This window comes from Beta vulgaris, chromosome 3, assembly GCF_026745355.1.
Source record: "Beta vulgaris subsp. vulgaris cultivar EL10 chromosome 3, EL10.2, whole genome shotgun sequence".
NCBI classification, from domain to species: Eukaryota; Viridiplantae; Streptophyta; class Magnoliopsida; order Caryophyllales; family Amaranthaceae; genus Beta; species Beta vulgaris.
In genome coordinates this window covers 2,960,078-2,979,668 of record NC_079204.1, presented here as the reverse complement: position 1 = coordinate 2,979,668, position 19,591 = coordinate 2,960,078, and the positions used below count along the sequence as shown (strand labels likewise).

Here is a 19,591-nt window from a genome sequence, read left to right as displayed (position 1 = left end):
TGGCAGCCGTGTGTTTAAGCACTTTTTGAATAGTGGCTTAGTTTAAGTTGGGCAGTCGATATCCACTTGTTTAGGCCTTCCTTAGTGGCCTTTGTTTAACATTACGCCATTTTGGAATGAGCAACAAATAAGATATTCATTTCGAGGTAGCCAATGGGCCGGTCGACACTAGTCGAAAAAAGCTCGAGATTCAGGTTAGGCCCCGTCGCAACCCGGTCACAACCTGACACCACTCAATTGACCTAGAGAATAGAGTTATGGTGAAGATATAAAAACATCAACTTGGTTCAAAATGACCCTATACCAGCTTGGGGAAACGCGGCTATTTTATTGATTGCCTAGTTCCCAACCTTACCCGGTCCAAAGCTGATTTGGGACCTATTTCTTTGTTACTACTTTTCTTTCGTTCTAGCGATGTCATTATGATTTTATGGATCGATCACTAACTTATATTGGAATGATTGATTACGTTGAATTTAATTTTTCTTTATGTTATTACTATTATATTTATTTTGAGAAGATATATGTAAGATTATATTAGGTTACATTAGCGTAGGTACTAATCGTGCAAGTCTCGCGTAAGTTGTTAAATTGTCTCGACTTGACTCTAAATGTACTTGAAATTTTCGTTTGATCATTTGAGCTTTGATCGATCAAGCCGACTTAACTTGGTCCAAGTTTAATAGTGTCAAGTCTTGATTGAGTTTCAGCTAAGTAAAAGTTGTTATCGAGCAAACTTTCTCAAGTCTCAATTTGACACTCCTCGCCGAAGTTACAATGAGTAGAGAGAAATCAAAGAGGGTTAAAAATGAAAAATATAGGATTTTTTTGTGCCACTATACCCTTTCGAACATTATATTCGTATTGTTAGCCTCACAGTTTTCTATTTCATTTTCGGCCTAAGTTACCAATGCAAGTATTCCCTCAGTCCTATTAATAATCAATACACTTTTATATTTGCCCGTCCACATTTATTGATATATTCCTAAAATGGTACAGTGCCATAATTTTATATTATTTTTCTCTCTTTATTAGGAACCCAAATAATCAATTACAAAACAATTCACTTATTCGCCTCTTATGTTAAATCCCCACAACCCACTAGCACACTAAAACAATGAAAAATGTTCGACTACCAACTACTATCAATTAATATGAGACGGAAGAAGTACCAACTTATTTTATTTGTTTTAAATTAAAGAATGAACTTAAGTATTTGTAAATTGAACCTTTAAAATTTCTTAATATGGCTGCAAAGTATAAAAGAAACAAAAAATATTTTTCTTCTATTGACAAGCTTATTGAGTTGAACTAATTGAACTTGCTCAAATTGATTCATTAAGGTCTTGAATCGATCCGAATTCAGGTTGAGCCAACTCGAATCGAAATTTAACCTAATCAAGTTTGAGTTGGAGTTTCTCATGAATAGAAAGCCTTGTTTAGGACCAAGCCCGGTTATGTGCCGGTGCAACCTGTGCTGTTGCACAGGGCCTCAACATGAATGGGGCCTCAACCTCAACTTGAGAAGAATTTGCAATTCATTGGTTCCAATCTTGCCATCTTTTCCTCACCCAATCAATGACAATAGTTAAACTATTTCTGAATTCTAATTCTCCTTCTCCTTTTTCTTTTTTCTTTAATTTTATTTTGTTGATATAATTTTCATAGAATCCTGACCAATTCCTCAAGCTCTTTTGAAGTAAAGCTTCTAGTTTGTTTTATTTGAAAGGAAGTAAATCTTCAAGACCTAGTTCTAGTATCATTTAGTTCTCAAAAATAAATTTTCAAACTGCACAATTCCTTTATTTCTAAATTAATGTTAATGCAATACTTTTGACTTTTTCACTACTTAAGTGTTACTTGAATCAAATATTTTGCTAATATACTTACTATAGTTTTAAATAAGTGCAACAATTTGACTTTCATGCTTATCAATATACAACTTTGACTGTTAATATCTCTAAATATATATTAATAAAAATATTAAAAAGTTGATATTATGAAAGTATTTATTGAGACATCCAATAAAAATTATATAATAACTTATGATTTTCTATATTAGGGAAATAAGCTTAAGGTAAGGTGTATAAATATTACAAAAGTCAAACTGTTGCACTTAAAAAGAAACAAATGAAACATATATATGATAACAAAGTTTAGTATGTACAACGTTGTTAGATTTTATCAAAATATGTATTCTCCAAATATCAATGGTATTATATAGGCTAAGTGATAATTAAAAATATAAACGGTCAAAATAGTACATTGATAAACATCAACGTCAGAGTGTTGTATTTATTTAGAAATAGAGGAAATAATTTATTTGGTTATGACAATATATATTTTTTTAAAATCGACATAACTTTATAGTAAGTTAAAGCTCAAGATTTTTTTTATTTCTCTTTTATATAGTAAAATTCTTACTTGTAAACTTTGAATTGAGGGCCTCATATATTCTTAATCGTACAGGGCCCCAATTATAAACGAGACGGCACTGTTTAGGACCCTTAAGTTAGTGAATAAGTCATTGATAATGTTAATTAGTTCTTGATCTCATGGCCCTCGGCCCAAGGGTCCAAGTCTTGTGAGTTGTGAGTTGTGACCATGTTTGTTTCGTTATATGTATGAGATTAACATGCAGTGAAACACACTAATAAATAAGGGATAGATTGATTTAACAACGGGTACCATTCATAATATATGTATAGATAGCTTTGGAGAACTAGATGAGACATATTACATATACAACCATTAAAAACTGTGTTGTAATTCTTGTAAAGTGTAAACTGAAAAACCATATACTACTGTCATTTTATTGCTTTCAGTGCTTAGCACAACCTTCATATCAAAGCTTCATTTAGTTAATTACCCTACAGTTGCTTCTGATTTCCCCTTCATCACCTGTGAGGACGCCGATCTGACCCATCGACCCCATAGCAGTAGCAAACTTCCGTCCCCAGAGGCCCGGATTTCTTGCATACAGAGTAACTAGGCTTGCAGTAGTAGAATCTGACAAGAGCGCCTGGTCTGATGTGAACAAGCCGCGGTTGTTCAGGATGTTCCGGTAGTAAGCAGTGTCAGAAATTGTGGGACTTATTGGATCCATCGGAACCACAATGTTAGCACCGGCATTCCCTGCTGGGCACTGACGCTGCAGTTGAGCGGCATAAGCAGAGTTTATGCTGGGATCTTGTGCTGCTGTGGTGCTGAAACTGTATAACCTGTTGCTGAAGGAAGTGCAGTGAGAGCGACCTATGGTATGAGCTCCTGCAGACAGAAAATTCAACGTGAATAACTAATTAGATTCAAGCATTAAGCTGAAGCTCATCAACTTCCTAGAACAATATATGTCTGCATAGATCTCTTGGCTAGTAGGTAGCTTGTTATTAGCAAGCTAAATAACATAATCCAGACAAAAAAAAAAAAACATCTGAAATGTAAGTTTTAAAGCCAATACAGTCCAATCATGAATCAGGTAAACACGAAATAAAATCAAGACTAATCAGGTTCAATCAGGTATAATAAGTTCAGTTTAGATAAGTTTTAAGGGGAAGAGAAGGCACCTTATTAAGTTTTGGACAATTTGGTCTATTATTATGCTTAAACTAAGCTAATTTGCACAAAACTACCCCTTGTGTTGCAATTTTTCATTCAACTACTCATACTTAGTACAAAGTCCTGGGGAAAAAAACACAGTCGCGGTTGCATTTGCGGGAACGGTCGCGTTGTCCCGAAAACGGCTTGTAACGGGGAAATAGAACGTTTCGCGGCCGACGCGGGTTTTTTCTAAAAAATTCACATTATTACGTTTTAACCTTATTTGCTTTTTTTTGGTTTACAAAGCATTATTACAACATAATATAATCAAATCTAATAGAATATCATGTTTCCTCAACTATATAAATAAATCATAAAAAAAAAATTGGCCAATGTTTGAAAAGAACGGATGTAACGGGGGTAAAGCATTCTAACGCAGCGAGTTCGCGTTACGGAACAGACAACGCGGCGAGAAGTATGTGAATTTTATTATAGCGTTCCGTAACGGGATTTCACGGAACGACAAATCCAAAATCTGTTACAGAACAACCATTCTGTAACGGAACGGGATAGTTTTAATTCCTACTAACTACTTAATTACTACTCTTTTAAAAAGATAAAATTACCCTTATAGATTATTACTATGTTCAAAGAAACTTATTTTTCATTATCATTAGATCCATCTTACCAGATAGAATAACCATCTCTTCTTGTGTTAATCCTTTGCTCCCAAATATTTTAGTGAGTAAATCGACATCGGCAAATGGTGGAGGCAGGTTCCTGGTGGCTTCTGAAGATGAGGAGACTCTACCATCTCTTCTTCCTCCAGGTACATCATAGCCAAATCCTCCGGTCTACATAAATGACAAAACACACCATTTAATACATAACAACTACTACAACATCAAAATAACGGCATATATAAGAACTATTCCATTTTCTTTAGCTTATTAGTTACCATTTCTACACTGTCTCTAGCAGCATAGGCTAAAATATCAGCACACGACACGACTCCGGGACACAGATTTTCAAGTCGAGCCTTTGCATTATCGATGACATCAAACCCTCGTAGACTAGGATTATTAGCTGCTGCATCTTTCTCGGCTGTGTTTCCTGGAGTTGAATCGAGGAGAACTGATCCATCACATCCCTACAATTACGATAACCAATATACTCCATGTTAGATTGTGTATACACAAGTGTGGACTTCACTTAAGGAGGGGTGGATGAGATTTGAACCCCGTGACTTTTATGTCACGTTGACTCCGATACCATGTCAAATAACCAACTCAACCAAAAGTTTAAGCTTATGGTTGGAGTCCCGGAAATAGTTTAATACTCTATCACTATATTACTGATCGATGATGGCGATGTTTTCGATTTATATCCAAGTACTTATTTTTTAGGTGCTTTGTTACTTTGTTGCACATTTTTTCATCCCGATTTTCATGAATAACCGTTGTAGGATAATTTGACTAATCTTCTAGTTAAATGAGTGTGGAGTTGTACCATATAGTATATAAATTTCTTGTTTATTTTCTTTAATTATTGTCCTTCCCAGAAGCAAGATAGTAGTATTATTTATGCCTCCTTAACATCAATAATATATTTGAAGAAATATAGAGTTACTGACATTATTTTAGCCCTCCATTTAATCATATGCCACACAACCCCACAAAATTCTGCTTGAAACTACACGACACGGCGCATTTGCTTCAAGTTGCTATAGCATATATGTTTGGTACAAGGTGGTTAAACTTGTCGACTCCAAACTCCTTTTTTATCATTAAAAAATTCAAAACAATATCTAAAAAAAATTCACTAACTAAATAAAAAGGAAATGGTATATGCTGCCCTTAGCCACACATATAAGAAGATAATATATATATATATATATATATATATATATATATAATAATTATATAATTATATATATATATATATATACATTAATTGATCATTTATTACGTCGGTTGATGTGTAATTTTTTTATAAATTCACATCTTATTTTCATTTTAGGCATCATCTTAACCCTATTTTCTAATATGATTTTGCTCTTTTTGTCACAAAAAAGTTGTATACAACATGTAATTAATCCTATGCAAAGGGGTTTAGTTACCCCTAATTTCTAAAATATACTCCCTCCGTTTCATATTAATCTACACACTTTGACATTTTACACTATTCACAAGTTGCACTTTGACCCTCGTTTGTGATTTATACGTGAATAAAAATATAGTCATGTGGGATCTTGTTAGATTCGTCTTAGTATGTATTTTATTAATATGTACTTTTTATAATTTTTAAAAATACAAAACTAAAGATATATGTCCTTAAAATTTTACATTGGCATGCGTGAAAAGTGTAAGTGTGTAGATTAAAATGAAACGGAGGGAGTATATAATCTATACAAATATATTAAAAGGTGTGCGAAAGAAAGCCTATGTGCCATGTGGCACTATATTCAAATTTCTAATGCAAATGTTTTATGTTTATGTCTACTCCTTATTTTTTTTAAAGGTGTAAGTGCAAGGTATCGAACACGTGACCTTTGAAATGAAAAATAAGAGTTAAACCATCAATATACTATGACTTTGTTGTCTAATGTTTCAAATAAAATATAATGAAGTCTTGTAATAATTATAATTAACTAAAAAGTCTTAAACAAGTATATACATCTCTAACACTCTTAATTACTTTACTTACAAGAGAATATTGATTTCATATTCTCTTTCACAATTCTTTTTAAGGTATTGTTTTCAAACTCAAACCTTTCAATTTTTATTTTTTTTTAATTATCAAGTCGTGACGTAAATTTTTCAGTTTCTTAATGGACAAAAATACAAAAAGTAGCAAAATAAATTATGAAATTTAAAAACAATAACATATTTGTTTATTGTAATTGACCCGAGACATTATCCGAGCAAAAAACTAGTCACTCTTTTATAAAGTTGAATTCTATGTCATCCCGAGTATTTTACAAATATTGTACACCCAACGTATACAATATGTCCCGCCTTTTTATCTTATTGGACCCTTAATTAGTTTGTGGCATTTTGCTAAGGTGGGTTTCTTCTTATTTTACGTACAATGCAAGGTGGTTAGTGAAATTACAAACAAAAAAAATCCAAGTTTAGGAATATAATATTATCCCTTAATCAGCTCAAATACAAGTCAGCTCTTGAAAGAGATTAGCGTACTAACAAGTAACAGCTGATCTCTGAACAGAACTAGCAAGGTAGAAAATATCCAATGTTCATGAATCTAAGGTACGTTCATAAACTTCAGTACTCATCGAAACTTATAAAAACTTATCGGAACTTATCTGAACTAATTCGAAGTTATCTTAGTTTATCTTAAAATGAGTAAAAATAAGGCGAAGAGAACAAAGTGGCCGGTGAGAATATTATTAACTTACTCTAACAAAACAGTCGTGGAAGTGCAGCCTCACAAGGCCAGCAGCATATCCCCTGTCACTGAAAAATGCTTGTCGAACCTCATCTTTGACAATAAACTCAGCCATAGGGCATGACTGCATATAAAACCCTCGTTGAAGGTCAGCTTCTAAGAAACCACTTAGACTTAACAAGACCAAGCTTACAAAAGCTATAGTAGTTGTGGAAATTTGGTGACATTTGCTAATAATTGGGCTCATTTTTGTGTGTGTGTGTTTTTTTTTACTTCTGACAATGTCTGTTTACTTGCTTTGGAGATCTTGTGTACCTTTGCATGGATTTTATAGTAGAAGAGAAACAATATAAAATTTATATTTGCATAATCGTAATCTTTGATTAATTAATGTTGCATCATCTTAATTCCTAGTGCGGTATGTAGATGCAGTATACTTGTTGTCTATAATATTATTTTGAAAGTGCGGGCAATATAGTTTATCAAACATGTGATACTTTTCATGTCAGCCAGTATGTTAGAAATTAGAATATAATCCCATTGATCACCACCACATGTGAGTGTTCTACGTTAAAGAAAGAGGAGAGACTAAATTACTTTATAAGCTTAGGAGTTACTCATTTTATCATCATTATTGATTTTAGGATGGGATCTTTTGGGCTTGTAAGTGTGCTAAACTCTCCTCCTCCTTATTGGGTTACCCATACCCATTTCATATAATCTGAAAATTAACATGGTATCAGAGCTCGGGTTATGGCCTGGTCTCTTCTAAACCGGACCTTTAATCAAGCAACTCGATAAGGTTTTACCTTGACAGGATGTCCAACCCTAAAGATGATTATTTTCGATTACCTTTTCAGTTAGCTCTAAATACATGTGAGGGGGGTGTTGAATCCCATTAACCACCACATGTGAGTGTTCCACATTGAAGAAAGAGAAGAGACTAAACCACTTTGATGTTTTCTGTACTTTACTTTATATTTTTAGTTCTTTGTTTAGGTTTTATCTTCTAATACTATTATCCAGTTACGCAAATAGTGTGTGCAGTGCGTGTGCATTGAGTAAAATAGCTATATCACAATTAATGAAAATAGACTTTCTACTAAGTTTTAACTGAGTTGTGGTTCTTTTCCATACTTTTGTTTTATGTTTGGTATTGGCGATTTACGTTAAAGCCACCCTCCCCACCAAAGTCCGATCATCATTTTCGACCCGCTTGTGAATGTTAATGAGCTTATCTAACTCATATTATACTTTATCTCAACTTTATTTTTATATTTTTTATGACGACTAAAATAAGGTGAAAAGAACATACCTTAAATTAAGGGAAAAGCTATATACAGCCCTTAGGACTGTATATAAGAAGCTAAAAATGGAAATAAGTTGCATTAATTGATCATTTATTACATCGGTTGATGCAAAAAAAATTCATAAATTTACAACTTATTTCCATTTTACGTAGTGTATTTATATCCTATATGCAACTCTAAGGGCTGCATGTAGCATAACCCTTAAACTAATAATACACGTAAATTAATCGCAATAATTGCTCATCAGATGTCATATATTGGACCCGCAACCATCCGGGATATCATCCGGGTGACTTACTAGTTAGTGTTCAAAAGCTTAGAGACAAGAAGGGAAGATAAGACAAAGAGGATTTGTTGGGGCTGCAATTATTTATTTGATTGTGCTCATTTACAGCCACTCTAGCTTAGTAAGTGCTAATTAATGCTATTGACCCGCAGAAAGTGGCTGTGCTTACGGATTAATCCGAAAGTGTCCACTGTGTTTTGACTTAATAAGTGGAGGAAAACTGATCAGAAGTATATACTACTATGTTAGCTTCATATATGGAGATTAATACTTAAGATTAATCAGTTTTACTATGCTTTCTTTAGCCGCCTTTGTCTTTTATCTAATCTTCCAGACTTCCACCCTCATATTTAGCACTAAGATTTTACTATGAGTATTTTTGTGTTTGAGCTAATAAGATTTAAGAACCATGGTATGTGATGCTAAACAACTTGAGTTCCATTTAGGAAAGATAGAAGGGGATATAACTTATAAGATAACTCAAGGTCAACACTCGAAGAATCCATTTTGAGAACGCAACATAACATAATGCATGATAATGTTCCCAACTTCCCATTGTAGTAATGGGGTGTGCTAAGGGTGTCAAAACTCAAAAGTATAGTAGTCTAAATTACTTTTCCCATTTCTCTCAATATATAATAATAGATTGTGTTGATGTTCTATCGATCATTTTACACTATTGATCAACAATTTGCTGTAGTGATATATACTGATACACATAACACTTGTAGGAACAACTAATATAATCTGTGTTAAATATAATGTTACTGAAGCTGCTAGTACAAGCCAGCTCAGCACTACACAGCAACCACCTCATCTTACATTCAGTTAGTTTGTTACAAAGTAGTTAGCTATTCTGTTATGTTTTCAGTTTGTTTCTTTTCCCTTTTATTCTTTTCTTTCTTTCTTCTATTCTCTGTATAAATAGTTAAGAGTTTACTACATTTTATTCATTCAGAAATATAGATTGTAAATATACTGTAAGAAACTCTTCCATCAATGAAATTAGTTCTAAGTCCTGAGCTCCCAATGTAGAGCAGTGAAGGAAGAAAATCTCCTGTGTTCTTCATTGAGTTTTTCTGAGTTTTATACAATTCAGCTTATGAATTGTAACATGGTATCAGAGCACCAGAATATGATTCTGGAAATTGATTAAGCCTCAAAATCAATCGAATGTTATGAAGGTATTCTTCATAAATATTCTTTCATACATCTATTAAAATCTTCTCTGCTATAATAATCTGTAGATTCTTGAATGAAATTACACTACAAAAAAAAGTCCATTTAGAGACGGACAAAATCCGTCCCTAAATAGGTCAAATCCGTCGCTATATGGACTTAGAGACGGATTTAGAGACGGATATTGTCCCTCTCTAAAACCCTTGTCCCTCTCTAAAAATCCGTCTCTAAAGTTTAGAGACGGATTTTGGAAATCCGTCTCTAAGTTTAGAGACGGATTTAGGAAATCCGTCTCTAAGCTTAGAGACGGATTTTCGAAATCCGTCTCTAAATTCGCTGAAAATATAAAAAATATATAAACGAAATTAACAACATGATAATTCCTAATATTATCATGATTATATTTAATCACCTATTATTACCTACCTAGTTCAAGTTGATCTCATTATTACCGTTTAGGAATATCCCTTAAGTAAACCCGGTTCAGCTCTACAAGGGAAAGGATAAGAAGACTCCACAGTCGCAAGAATTGCTGTTCGTAGGAATCGAACTTGTAACCTCAAAGAAACGAGAAGAAGCTCCAACCAACTACACCAAATACAACTTGTATACTTCTCTACATAATATTGGTAATATGTAGAAGAAATATTAGAGAAGGATTCAAAAATCCGTCCCTAATTTAGAGACGGATTTTCAAATCCGTCCCTAATTTAGAGACGGATTTTCAAATCCGTCCCTAAATTAGAGACGGATTTCTAAAATCCGTCTCTAGTTTAGAGACGGATTTTCTAAAATCCGTCTCTAACTTAGAGACGGATTTTTAAAATCGGTCCCTAAATTAAAGAAGCGCAATAAAATATTCATATTTGAATTTAGAGACGGATTTTTAGAATCCGTCTCTAAATTTAGAGACGGATTTTAAAAATCCGTCCCTAAATTAGAGACGGATTCTTAAAAATCCGTCCCTAAATTAGAGACGGATTCTAAAAATCCGTCCCTAAATTAGAGACGGATTTTGAAAATCCGTCTCTAAATTAGAGACGGATTCTTAAAAATCCGTCCCTAAATTAGAGACGGATTCTAAAAATCCGTCCCTAAATTAGAGACGGATTTTGAAAATCTGTCTCTAAATTAAATACGTGCAATAAAATATTCATATGTAAATTTAGAGACGGATTTTTTAAATCCGTCTCTAACTTTAGAGACGGATTTTTTAAATCCGTCTCTAACTTTAGAGACGGATTTTTAAATCCGTCTCTAACTTTAGAGACGGATTTTTAAATCCGTCTCTAACTTTAGGGACGGATCATCAATATCCGTCCCTAAGTTAGAGACGGATTTTCAAAATCCGTCTCTAAATTTATTTCGATAAATCCGTCTCTAATTTAGGACGGATTTTAAAATCCGTCTCTAATTTAGGGACGGATTTTTAAAATCCGTCCCTAAAGTTAGAGACAGATTTAAAAATCCGTCTCTAATTTAGAGACGAATTTTTAAATCCGTCTCTAATTTAGAGACGGATTCAAAAAATCCGTCTCTAAATAAATTTAGAGACGGATTATCAATATTCCGTCTCTAAATTAGAAACGGATATATATCCGTCTCCAAAAATCCGTCGCTATATAAGCTTTTTTTTGTAGTGTTAGTTTGGTGATTTGTGGTTCTGATTTCATTGTTTCATCTGAATTCATCTTCATTATTCATAAATTCAGATTGTTAAAATTCTTTTCTATTCAAAATGTCAACTCAATCCACTGAAAATTCTGCAAACAGTACACAAAACTCACAAAATAATCCTAGTTCTCCATATTATATTCATCCTTCAGATAATCCTGGTATGAAACTAATTTCTATTCAATTCAATGGAAGTTGTTATGGAGATTGGAAAAGATCAATGTTGATCAGTTTATCTGCGAAAAATAAGATAGGCTTTGTTAATGGAACAATTCCAAAACCTAGTTCTACAGATTCTTTGTTCAATGCTTGGGAAAGGTGTAATAACATGTTAATTTCATGGTTACTTGGTGCACTAGATCAGAATATAGCTAGAAGTGTGCTATATTTTGGTACAGCTAGTGAAATATGGAACAATCTTGAAGAAAGGTATGGACAATCTTCTGGAACTCAATTGTTTTCTTTAAAACAATCATTGAATGATCTTAAACAAGGTCAAGATAGCATTTCTGCATTTTATACAAAGTTGAAAATGCTTTGGGATCAACTTGACTCTATTGATCCAATTCCAATATGTGAATGCACGAATTGCACATGTTTGATCACAAGGAAACTTCTGAAATCACAGCAAGATAGAAGGCTGATAGAATTCATGATGAGCTTAATGAAGGATATGAAGTTGTCAGAGGAAGTATCCTAAGATATCACCTTTACCTCACATCACTCATGCTTATAGCTTCTAATGCAAAAGAAAAGCATAGACAATTGTATAACAATTCACAGAGAGGATAACAATATGGCTTTTGCTGTTGCCAAGAGGAATATCCTGATTATAATGACAATCCAGAAACTTCAACAACAATTACAATAATCAGAATGACAGACAGAGATGGAATAGCAATCTTTACTGTGACCACTGTCATATGTCAGGACATATAAAACGAAGTGTTACAAGATAGTTGGATACCAACTAGTTACTTCAGAAAGAATGCTGCTACAGTTCTCACTTCATCTGAAGAGAAGAATAATGATCCACTGAGAGGAATGTTTCTCTCACAGCTGAACAGTATGATATCTTTGTTCAAATGATGAATCAACAACAACAAATGTTGGTTCTAATAGTGCTCAGACAACATTTTCAGCAAATGTTGCAGGTACTTCTTGTTTCACTTCTTGTTTCAATACTACATGGATAGTAGACAGTGGAGCTAGTGACCTATGTGTCATGATTTATCTCTTTTTGCTTCATATAAAGAGCACCTCTGATAATTTCATTACAATTCCTAATGGGAAGCAAGTCAAGTTACTCATGTAGGTTTGGTTCATTTGAGTAATGGCATACATCTAACAAATGTGTTATTTGTTCCTGAGTTTAGGTTTAATCTTGTTTCCATACCTAAACTCTGCACTGACTTGGGTTGTTTTGCCACTTTTACAATGCTACTTGTCATATACAGGGCCCTTCAATGAGGCCCAGCTTCTTGGTAAGCTCAAGCATGGTTTGTACTACTTGGATATTTGTTGCTGCAAAACAAGTTCTACTGCTTTGGTTAACACTGCTGATAATGTGAATAAGGTGAAATGTGGCATTTGAGGATGGGGCATCTACCTGCCTCCAACTATCATGTTCTTCCTTTCTTTGACAATAAAACTACCTAGATGCTTGTGTCAAATATGTCTTCAGCCAAGCAAACTAGGTGTAGCTTTCCTATTAGTAGCATTAAATCTACACATGCTTCCATATGTTACATGTAGATGTGTGGGGCTCTTTTAAAATTGCTACTCACAATGGGTGTAAGTTCTTTCTTACCATTGTAGATATCAACCAGGATGACCTGGGTATTTCTTTTGCACATAATCAGATGTTATTACTATATCCTCAATTTTTTCAATACATAGAGAATCATTTTTCAAGCATCTGTTAATACATAAGAATGATAATGCTCCTGAATTATGTGAAGGACCCCTCAAACCATTCTATCTCATAAAGGCATCATTAATCATAAGAGCTGTGCTGATACCCTCAACAAAATGGAGTAGTTGAGAGGAAACACAGACATCTTCTTGAGTTTCTAGAGCTCTCTTCTTTCAAGCTAAACTACCTTCCAAATTTTGGGGAGAATGTATCTATGTGCTGTTCATCTATAAATAGGATGCTCTTCCAGTTCTGCAAAATGCTAGTCCTTATGAAAAACTTTTGGGTCATAGTCCTCATATAGACTATTTGAGAACTTTTGGTTGCCTATGTTTTGTTTCTACTCCTAAACACAATCGTTCTAAGTTTCAACCTAAAGCTTCTCCACATGTTTTCATTGGCTATCCTACTGGCCAAAAGGCTTACAAAGTCTTAATCTAGATACTTTTAAAATTACAGTATCTAGAGATGTTGTTTTTAAAGAGCAACACTTTCCTTTTCACTATTCTACTTCCTAATTCCTTTCATCTTTCCAGTTCTTCTACACACTACTGATTACACTCATTCTCTTTTGAAGTATACTGATGTCTTCCAATTTTTCCACTTCTTTCTACTTCCCTATACCTTCTCCTTCTACAGCTTCTGAATCTCCTAATGATTTTTTGTTGATCTCCTACATTTTTGAATCTTCTAATGATACTTTAGTTGATCTCAGTTTATCTTTACCTCTCAGAAAGAGCTCTAGACTCATATTCCTCCATTTATCTGACTATGTATGTCTACAGCAACTGTTACACCTTCTTGGTGTGCTCTTTGCTCATATCTTCTCCTTCTCACATTGCTCTATTTCTCTCACTGAAACTCTTACTGACAGTTTCTATAAAGAAGATTACTGACCAAGATGGGTAGCTGCTATGATGCAGAATCTTAGCCTTGGAGAAAATCACACTTGGCTTCTGGTAGATTTACTCCTTCCAAGAAACCATAGGCTCCAAGTGGGTATAACAAAATCAAACATAAGTCAGATGGTAGCATTGAACGTTTCAAAGCCAGATTGGTTGCTAAGGGTTATAATCAACAGTGGGGAATTGATTTTGAAGAAACTTTCTCTCCAGTCATTAAAATGACCACTGTGAGATGCTTGATTGCTTTGGCAGCTAGTAGAAGTTGGGATTTATTTCAATTGGATGTTAACAATGCATTCTTGCATGGTGATCTCAAAGAAGAAGTTTATATGAAGGTGCCAGAAGGTGTTCCTAATCCTAATAACAAGGTCTGTAAACTTGTTAAATCACTATATGGCTTGAAAAAGCCAGTAGACAATGGTTTGATAAACTTGTGGGAGAGCTTCTCTTGAAGGGTTTTACTCAGTCTAAAAATGACTACTCTATTCCTTAAGCACTCTTTGGCAACATCACTATCCTAGCTGTTTATGTGGATGATATTATCATCACTGGTAATGATCTCTCTGTGATTGAAGACATCAAAGCTATCTACACAATGTTTTTAGTATCAAAGATCTTGGCAAGCTGAGTTATTTTTTAGGTATTGAAATTGGCTATCTACCTTCTGGTATTTGCTTAACCCAGAAGAAGTTTACCAAAGAGTTAATCTCCACTACTGGCATCACTCCTACTAGAGCTGTTGCCACTCCACTGCCTATCAATCTTAAACTCTCTGCCACTGAAGGTGTTCTCTATGTGATCCTAGTCACTACAGGTGTTTGGTAGGAAAACTGAATTTCCTTACTCACACCAGACCAGACTTGGCATACACAGTTCAACATCTGAGTCAGTTTTTACAAGAACCAAGAATACCTCATTATGATGCTTTAATTCATGTCCTCAAGTATGTTGCTTCTACTATGGGTCAAGGTATTCTTTTACATGCTTCTGATCATCTAGTCTTGCAAGCTTATTCTGATTCAGATTGGGGGCTTGCATTGACTCCAGAAGGTCCATATCTGGTTATGTCTTATTACTTGGCAACTCTCCAGTGAGTTGGAAGTCTAAGAAACAAGGCATTGTTTCTAAAAGCTCTTCAGAAGCTGAGTATAGAGCTATGTCTGCTGCTGCTGCAGAGGTTACTTGGTTGGTCAGGTTACTTGAAGAACTTGGAGTTACTAACCTTAAACCTGTCACTCTTCATTGTGACAATCAAAGCTCAATTCATATTGCTAAAAATCCTGTTCATCATGAAAGGACAAAGCACATTGAGATTGATGTGCATTTTACCAGAGACAAAGTATTGGAGGTCTTCTTCAATTGACTTACTTGCCTACTACCTCCCAACTTGCTGATGTTTTCACCAAGATCCTCCCTTCTCAGCAGTTCACTCATCTGCTTTCCAAACTAGGCATGGTTGTCACCTTGCCAAGTTTGAGGGGGGGTGTAAATATAATGTTACTGAAGCTGCTAGTACAAGCCAGCTCAGCACTACACAAACCACCTCATCTTACATTCAGTTAGTTTGTTACAAAGTAGTTAGCTATTCTGTTATGTTTTCAGTTTGTTTCTTTTCCCTTTTATTCTTTTCTTTCTTTCTTCTATTCTCTGTATAAATAGTTAAGAGTTTACTACATTTTATTCATTCAGAAATATAGATTGTAAATATACTGTAAGAAACTCTTCCATCAATGAAATTAGTTCTAAGTCCTGAGCTCCCAATGTAGAGCAGTGAAGGAAGAAAATCTCCTGTGTTCTTCATTGAGTTTTTCTGAGTTTTATACAATTCAGCTTATGAATTGTAACAATCTGTTGTGACTTATGAGCTATTTGATTAGTGATCTTCTAATTGTTAAACAAAGTGTTAGAAAATGGGGTGTTGTAGTTTGACTAATGCGGAATAAGTTAATGAAATAATAAGAATGAGAAAAACAATAAAGAAGATAAACAAAAAGAATACAAAGATTTACGTGGTTCAGTCAAAATAGACCTATGTCTACCGGTGGGGGATTAGAGCTTCTCCCATAATGGAGAAAATTAGAGAAAATAATACAAGGAGTCCTAAAATTACTAGAGACTAAAAGTGTTTCAAAAGTTGTATGTTTCATAATGAACACCAGGAAACCCTTCAAAAAAAACATAAGAAACACCGTACAATACCCTAAAAGATAACTCAAAACGGAAAAAATCGAAACTGTGTAAAAGCTAAGTTGCCCGATCGAGCGAGCAAATTCCTCAAGCCACTGACATCGCGGGCCTAATCAGGCGACGTCCGTCCGATCGTAATTTGCGACGGACACCCAATCTGGCGTACCCGCCCAATCGGGGCGGGCAGGCCTGCGGAAACCGATTTTGACGAAGTTTCAAGGTATCAACTTTAACACAAAGTCATGATATTTACCTCGTTCTATAGAGAATAGGTATTTCATCATACTTGAATTTGTGGGCTTTAATTTGAAGACTTCAACTTCACCACAACTCATTGTACGCCATATCAGTGGTGGATCTAGTCATATACTAGAGAATGAAAGTCGATAATACAAAAAAAAAGCCGAGTTGCCTTACTGGCGGCGAGAGAGGCTTTATGTAGGTTCTCGATCGCTTAACAACATATTTTCTAGTTTTTTCCATCTCTTTTAAAAGAACGATTGTGTGGCTTAATGACATGAAGTATAATTCTAAAAGTCAAACTTCTTAAACTTTAACCATAAATTATCAATATTTGATACTATAGCTATACATATGTGTATCTTGTTAGAATCGTCTTAATATGTACATTTAAAAGTATAGACTTTTTTGCACAAAAAAGTATCAACTTTTTGTAATTTTTAGTAGTACATAATTAAAGATATGAACTGTCAAAGGTGTGTCTTAGATTCGTCTTTGTGTCTTGGACCATATTCGATTAGGTTCAAGGTTGAAATAGAAAAGGTTTTTTTAATTTTTATTATAGACAGGATTGTTCGAGTTATTATTGGGTTTATTTAGTTAAAATAACTTGTGTACAAGACCATATTTATCTCATCACCTGATTCTTAATGAATAATTTAATTTCTTAAACTGATTTTGCTAATGAAAAAATTTATTTTTGTACCGATTCTTTAGTGTGTTGCCTAGTACAGTTCACCAATTTTTACTAATTAAAACTAATTTCTTGCTGAGCGAAACTGCACTGCTGATTAACACTGATACTTGCTGATTACACCTTGTTTTTATTGAATATGTACTATTATTAGTTGAAGCGAATATGGCCTAAACTCTTTCCTACTTCTCCAGTTTGACAGTTCAGGAACTTCTTGGTTAAGGAAACATATCTGCTTAAACATCCACATATTAAGATTGATATTAGTAATACAGGATTAAATACAATAGCAGCAGGAAATGTGACAAGTTTTGCCATGTAACCAAGTAGTCTATTCTTTGTTATGGGTTAATGACCCTACAATTAGCTCGAATCTCTCCTTGATTTCCAGTCAGAACTTCAATCTGGCTCATTTTTATCATAGCTTGCACAAAGTCCCTCTGCCAAGCTAAATTATTTACTGCATATAATGCAACCTCTCGAGTAGTTTCCTGGCGGTCTAGAAGCGCCTGATCAGAGGTAAATAGACCGGTGTGTTGGAAAAGATTTCGATAGTAGCTAGATTCGAAAACATATGGGGTTTGGTTCATGAAAACAACCAAGTCTTGGTTGACATTTCCTTGAGAATCTCTGGGGCATTGTTGCTTCAAGAATTGTGCATAGATTGGGCTTAGTTTCGGGTCCTGCATTGTCGTGGAGCTGAAGTTATAGAGTCTGTTGGTGAATGAGGTACAGTGTGAGCGCCCAATTGTATGTGCTCCTGTATGCATATAATGTACGAAAATTAGTTGTGATCAAGATAATTTGGTATGCTATTGCTTCCTGTCATTTTTGGGCTACATGAGTCATGATGTGGTAGTTTTATCAGGGGAAAATGTATCTAAACAATGAGTAAGGTCTGAGGAACTAGGCACACAACTCTGCAGCAGGATGTGTTAGGACTTGTGCGGAAGTGTGGCAGCAACTAAACAATATAAACAAATCTAGAGCAAAAATTAAAGCAATGACGGAGACATACCAGAAAGAGCAACCATATCATCCTGTGTTAAGCCCTTGTTCGCGAAAGATTGAGTGAGTTGATCGAGGTTGAAAGATGGAGCAGGGATGTCTAGAGTTTCTGACGCTCTTGAAATCCTGCCATCTCTTCTTCCTGCTGGTACATCCCAGTATAGTCCTCCAGTCTGCATGCCCAAACAATAATTTCTGCATAAGAAGACTAATGTACATAGTTGATTGTCCAAATTTTAGTAAAAACGTAAGGAAAGATGTTCTTACAATTACTACGGAATCCCTTGCAGCATATGAAAGAATATCAGCACACGAAACAACCCCTTTACATGTAGCTTAATTCAATTCTAGCCTTAGCATTGTCAATCACTTCATGACCTCGTATTGTGATTCCATTGGGTGGACCCTCGATCTCAGCTTGATTTGTCGGGGTTGAATCTATGAGGATCGATCCATCACAACCCTATCAAAACAAACATAAAATTTAAACATTTATGATCGTGAATATTGTCATATACTTTCTGTTTCTTTTTATTGTCAGATTTGTCACCAAGTAGTTTGGCGCACAAATTGTAACCATATTTCTGAATAAAATAGTTGTTGCAAGTATTTTGAAACAGAGAAAACATGAATTTAGATACAAGCGAGAACTACATTAGTAGTTGTGTATTTTTACTTTACGTACCCTGACAAAGCAGTCATGGAAATGCAGCCTAATAAGGCCAGGAGCAATTCCTTTGTTTTGATCAAAAGACTTTGAAACCTCTTCTTTTATAATAGCTTCAGCAGAGGGACATTTATCGCGATAAAATCCAACTTGTAGAGCTGCTTCAATGGGAGAGCTTAAGAAAAATGCCACTGCAATAAACAAAGTTAGCATCATTTTTATGTACATAAGAAGTGAAAGAGTGCAACAGTTAAAATTGTTAGCAATCGATTTGGGTTTTTTGATCAACGAATTCTTGAGAATTTATAGCAGAAAAACGTATGTATTAGGCAATTGGACTTGCCACCCTTATTTTTTCAACTTGCTATGCAGCAAATAATTGTGTTTGTCTTCAACTGTAACCGTAAGTCATTCCCATGCTGTTCCAATTTGTGTCGTCTGCTGATGCTGATGGATGAATAGTATACTTTAAATGAATGGCCAAGGAAAAATCCATTAGTATAAGAATTACTTGTACTCCTATTATATCATTATATAGGATCACAACTTCATTATAGTCGCGGCTTATTACAAAATGACAT

General features: G+C 34.5%; 3 protein-coding genes across 3 annotated transcripts; 1 reads left to right on the top strand and 2 right to left on the bottom strand.

Moving 5' to 3' along the window:
* Positions 1–2,690: 2,690 nt before the first annotated feature.
* LOC104888140 (peroxidase 5-like) lies at positions 2,691–7,319 on the bottom strand. Its single transcript, XM_010673014.4, has 4 exons — positions 6,956–7,319; positions 4,496–4,687; positions 4,226–4,391; positions 2,691–3,267 (listed from the first exon to the last, which is right to left on the bottom strand). The coding sequence occupies exons 1-4, from the start codon at positions 7,190–7,192 to the stop codon at positions 2,858–2,860; spliced, it is 1,005 nt and encodes a 334-aa protein (XP_010671316.2). The 5' UTR covers positions 7,193–7,319; the 3' UTR covers positions 2,691–2,857.
* A 4,139-nt stretch (positions 7,320–11,458) lies between these two features.
* LOC125496070 (uncharacterized) lies at positions 11,459–12,094 on the top strand. Its single transcript, XM_057393225.1, has one exon. The coding sequence runs from the start codon at positions 11,459–11,461 to the stop codon at positions 12,092–12,094; it is 636 nt and encodes a 211-aa protein (XP_057249208.1).
* A 5,496-nt stretch (positions 12,095–17,590) lies between these two features.
* On the bottom strand, positions 17,591–19,312 carry LOC104888137 (peroxidase 5). The gene is given in 5 exon segments (XM_010673012.3): positions 17,591–18,095; positions 18,354–18,516; positions 18,611–18,676; positions 18,678–18,806; positions 19,029–19,312. Coding segments are annotated over 5 exon segments (987 nt in total). The 5' UTR covers positions 19,239–19,312; the 3' UTR covers positions 17,591–17,676.
* Positions 19,313–19,591: the final 279 nt, after the last annotated feature.

What these genes read in the sequence shown, in the direction of transcription:
- LOC125496070 (XM_057393225.1), top strand. Translation starts at nt 11,459, where the DNA reads ATGTCAACTCAATCCACTGAAAATTCTGCAAACAGTACACAAAACTCA.
- LOC104888140 (XM_010673014.4), bottom strand. Translation starts at nt 7,192, where the DNA reads ATGAGCCCAATTATTAGCAAATGTCACCAAATTTCCACAACTACTATA. An exon ending in TCCACGACTGTTTTGTTAGA is followed by an intron (nt 4,688 to 6,955) that starts GTAAGTTAATAA and finishes TCGTAATTGTAG; the next exon opens with GGATGTGATGGATCAGTTCT. An exon ending in AGAGATGGTTATTCTATCTG is followed by an intron (nt 3,268 to 4,225) that starts GTAAGATGGATC and finishes TTCTGTCTGCAG; the next exon opens with GAGCTCATACCATAGGTCGC.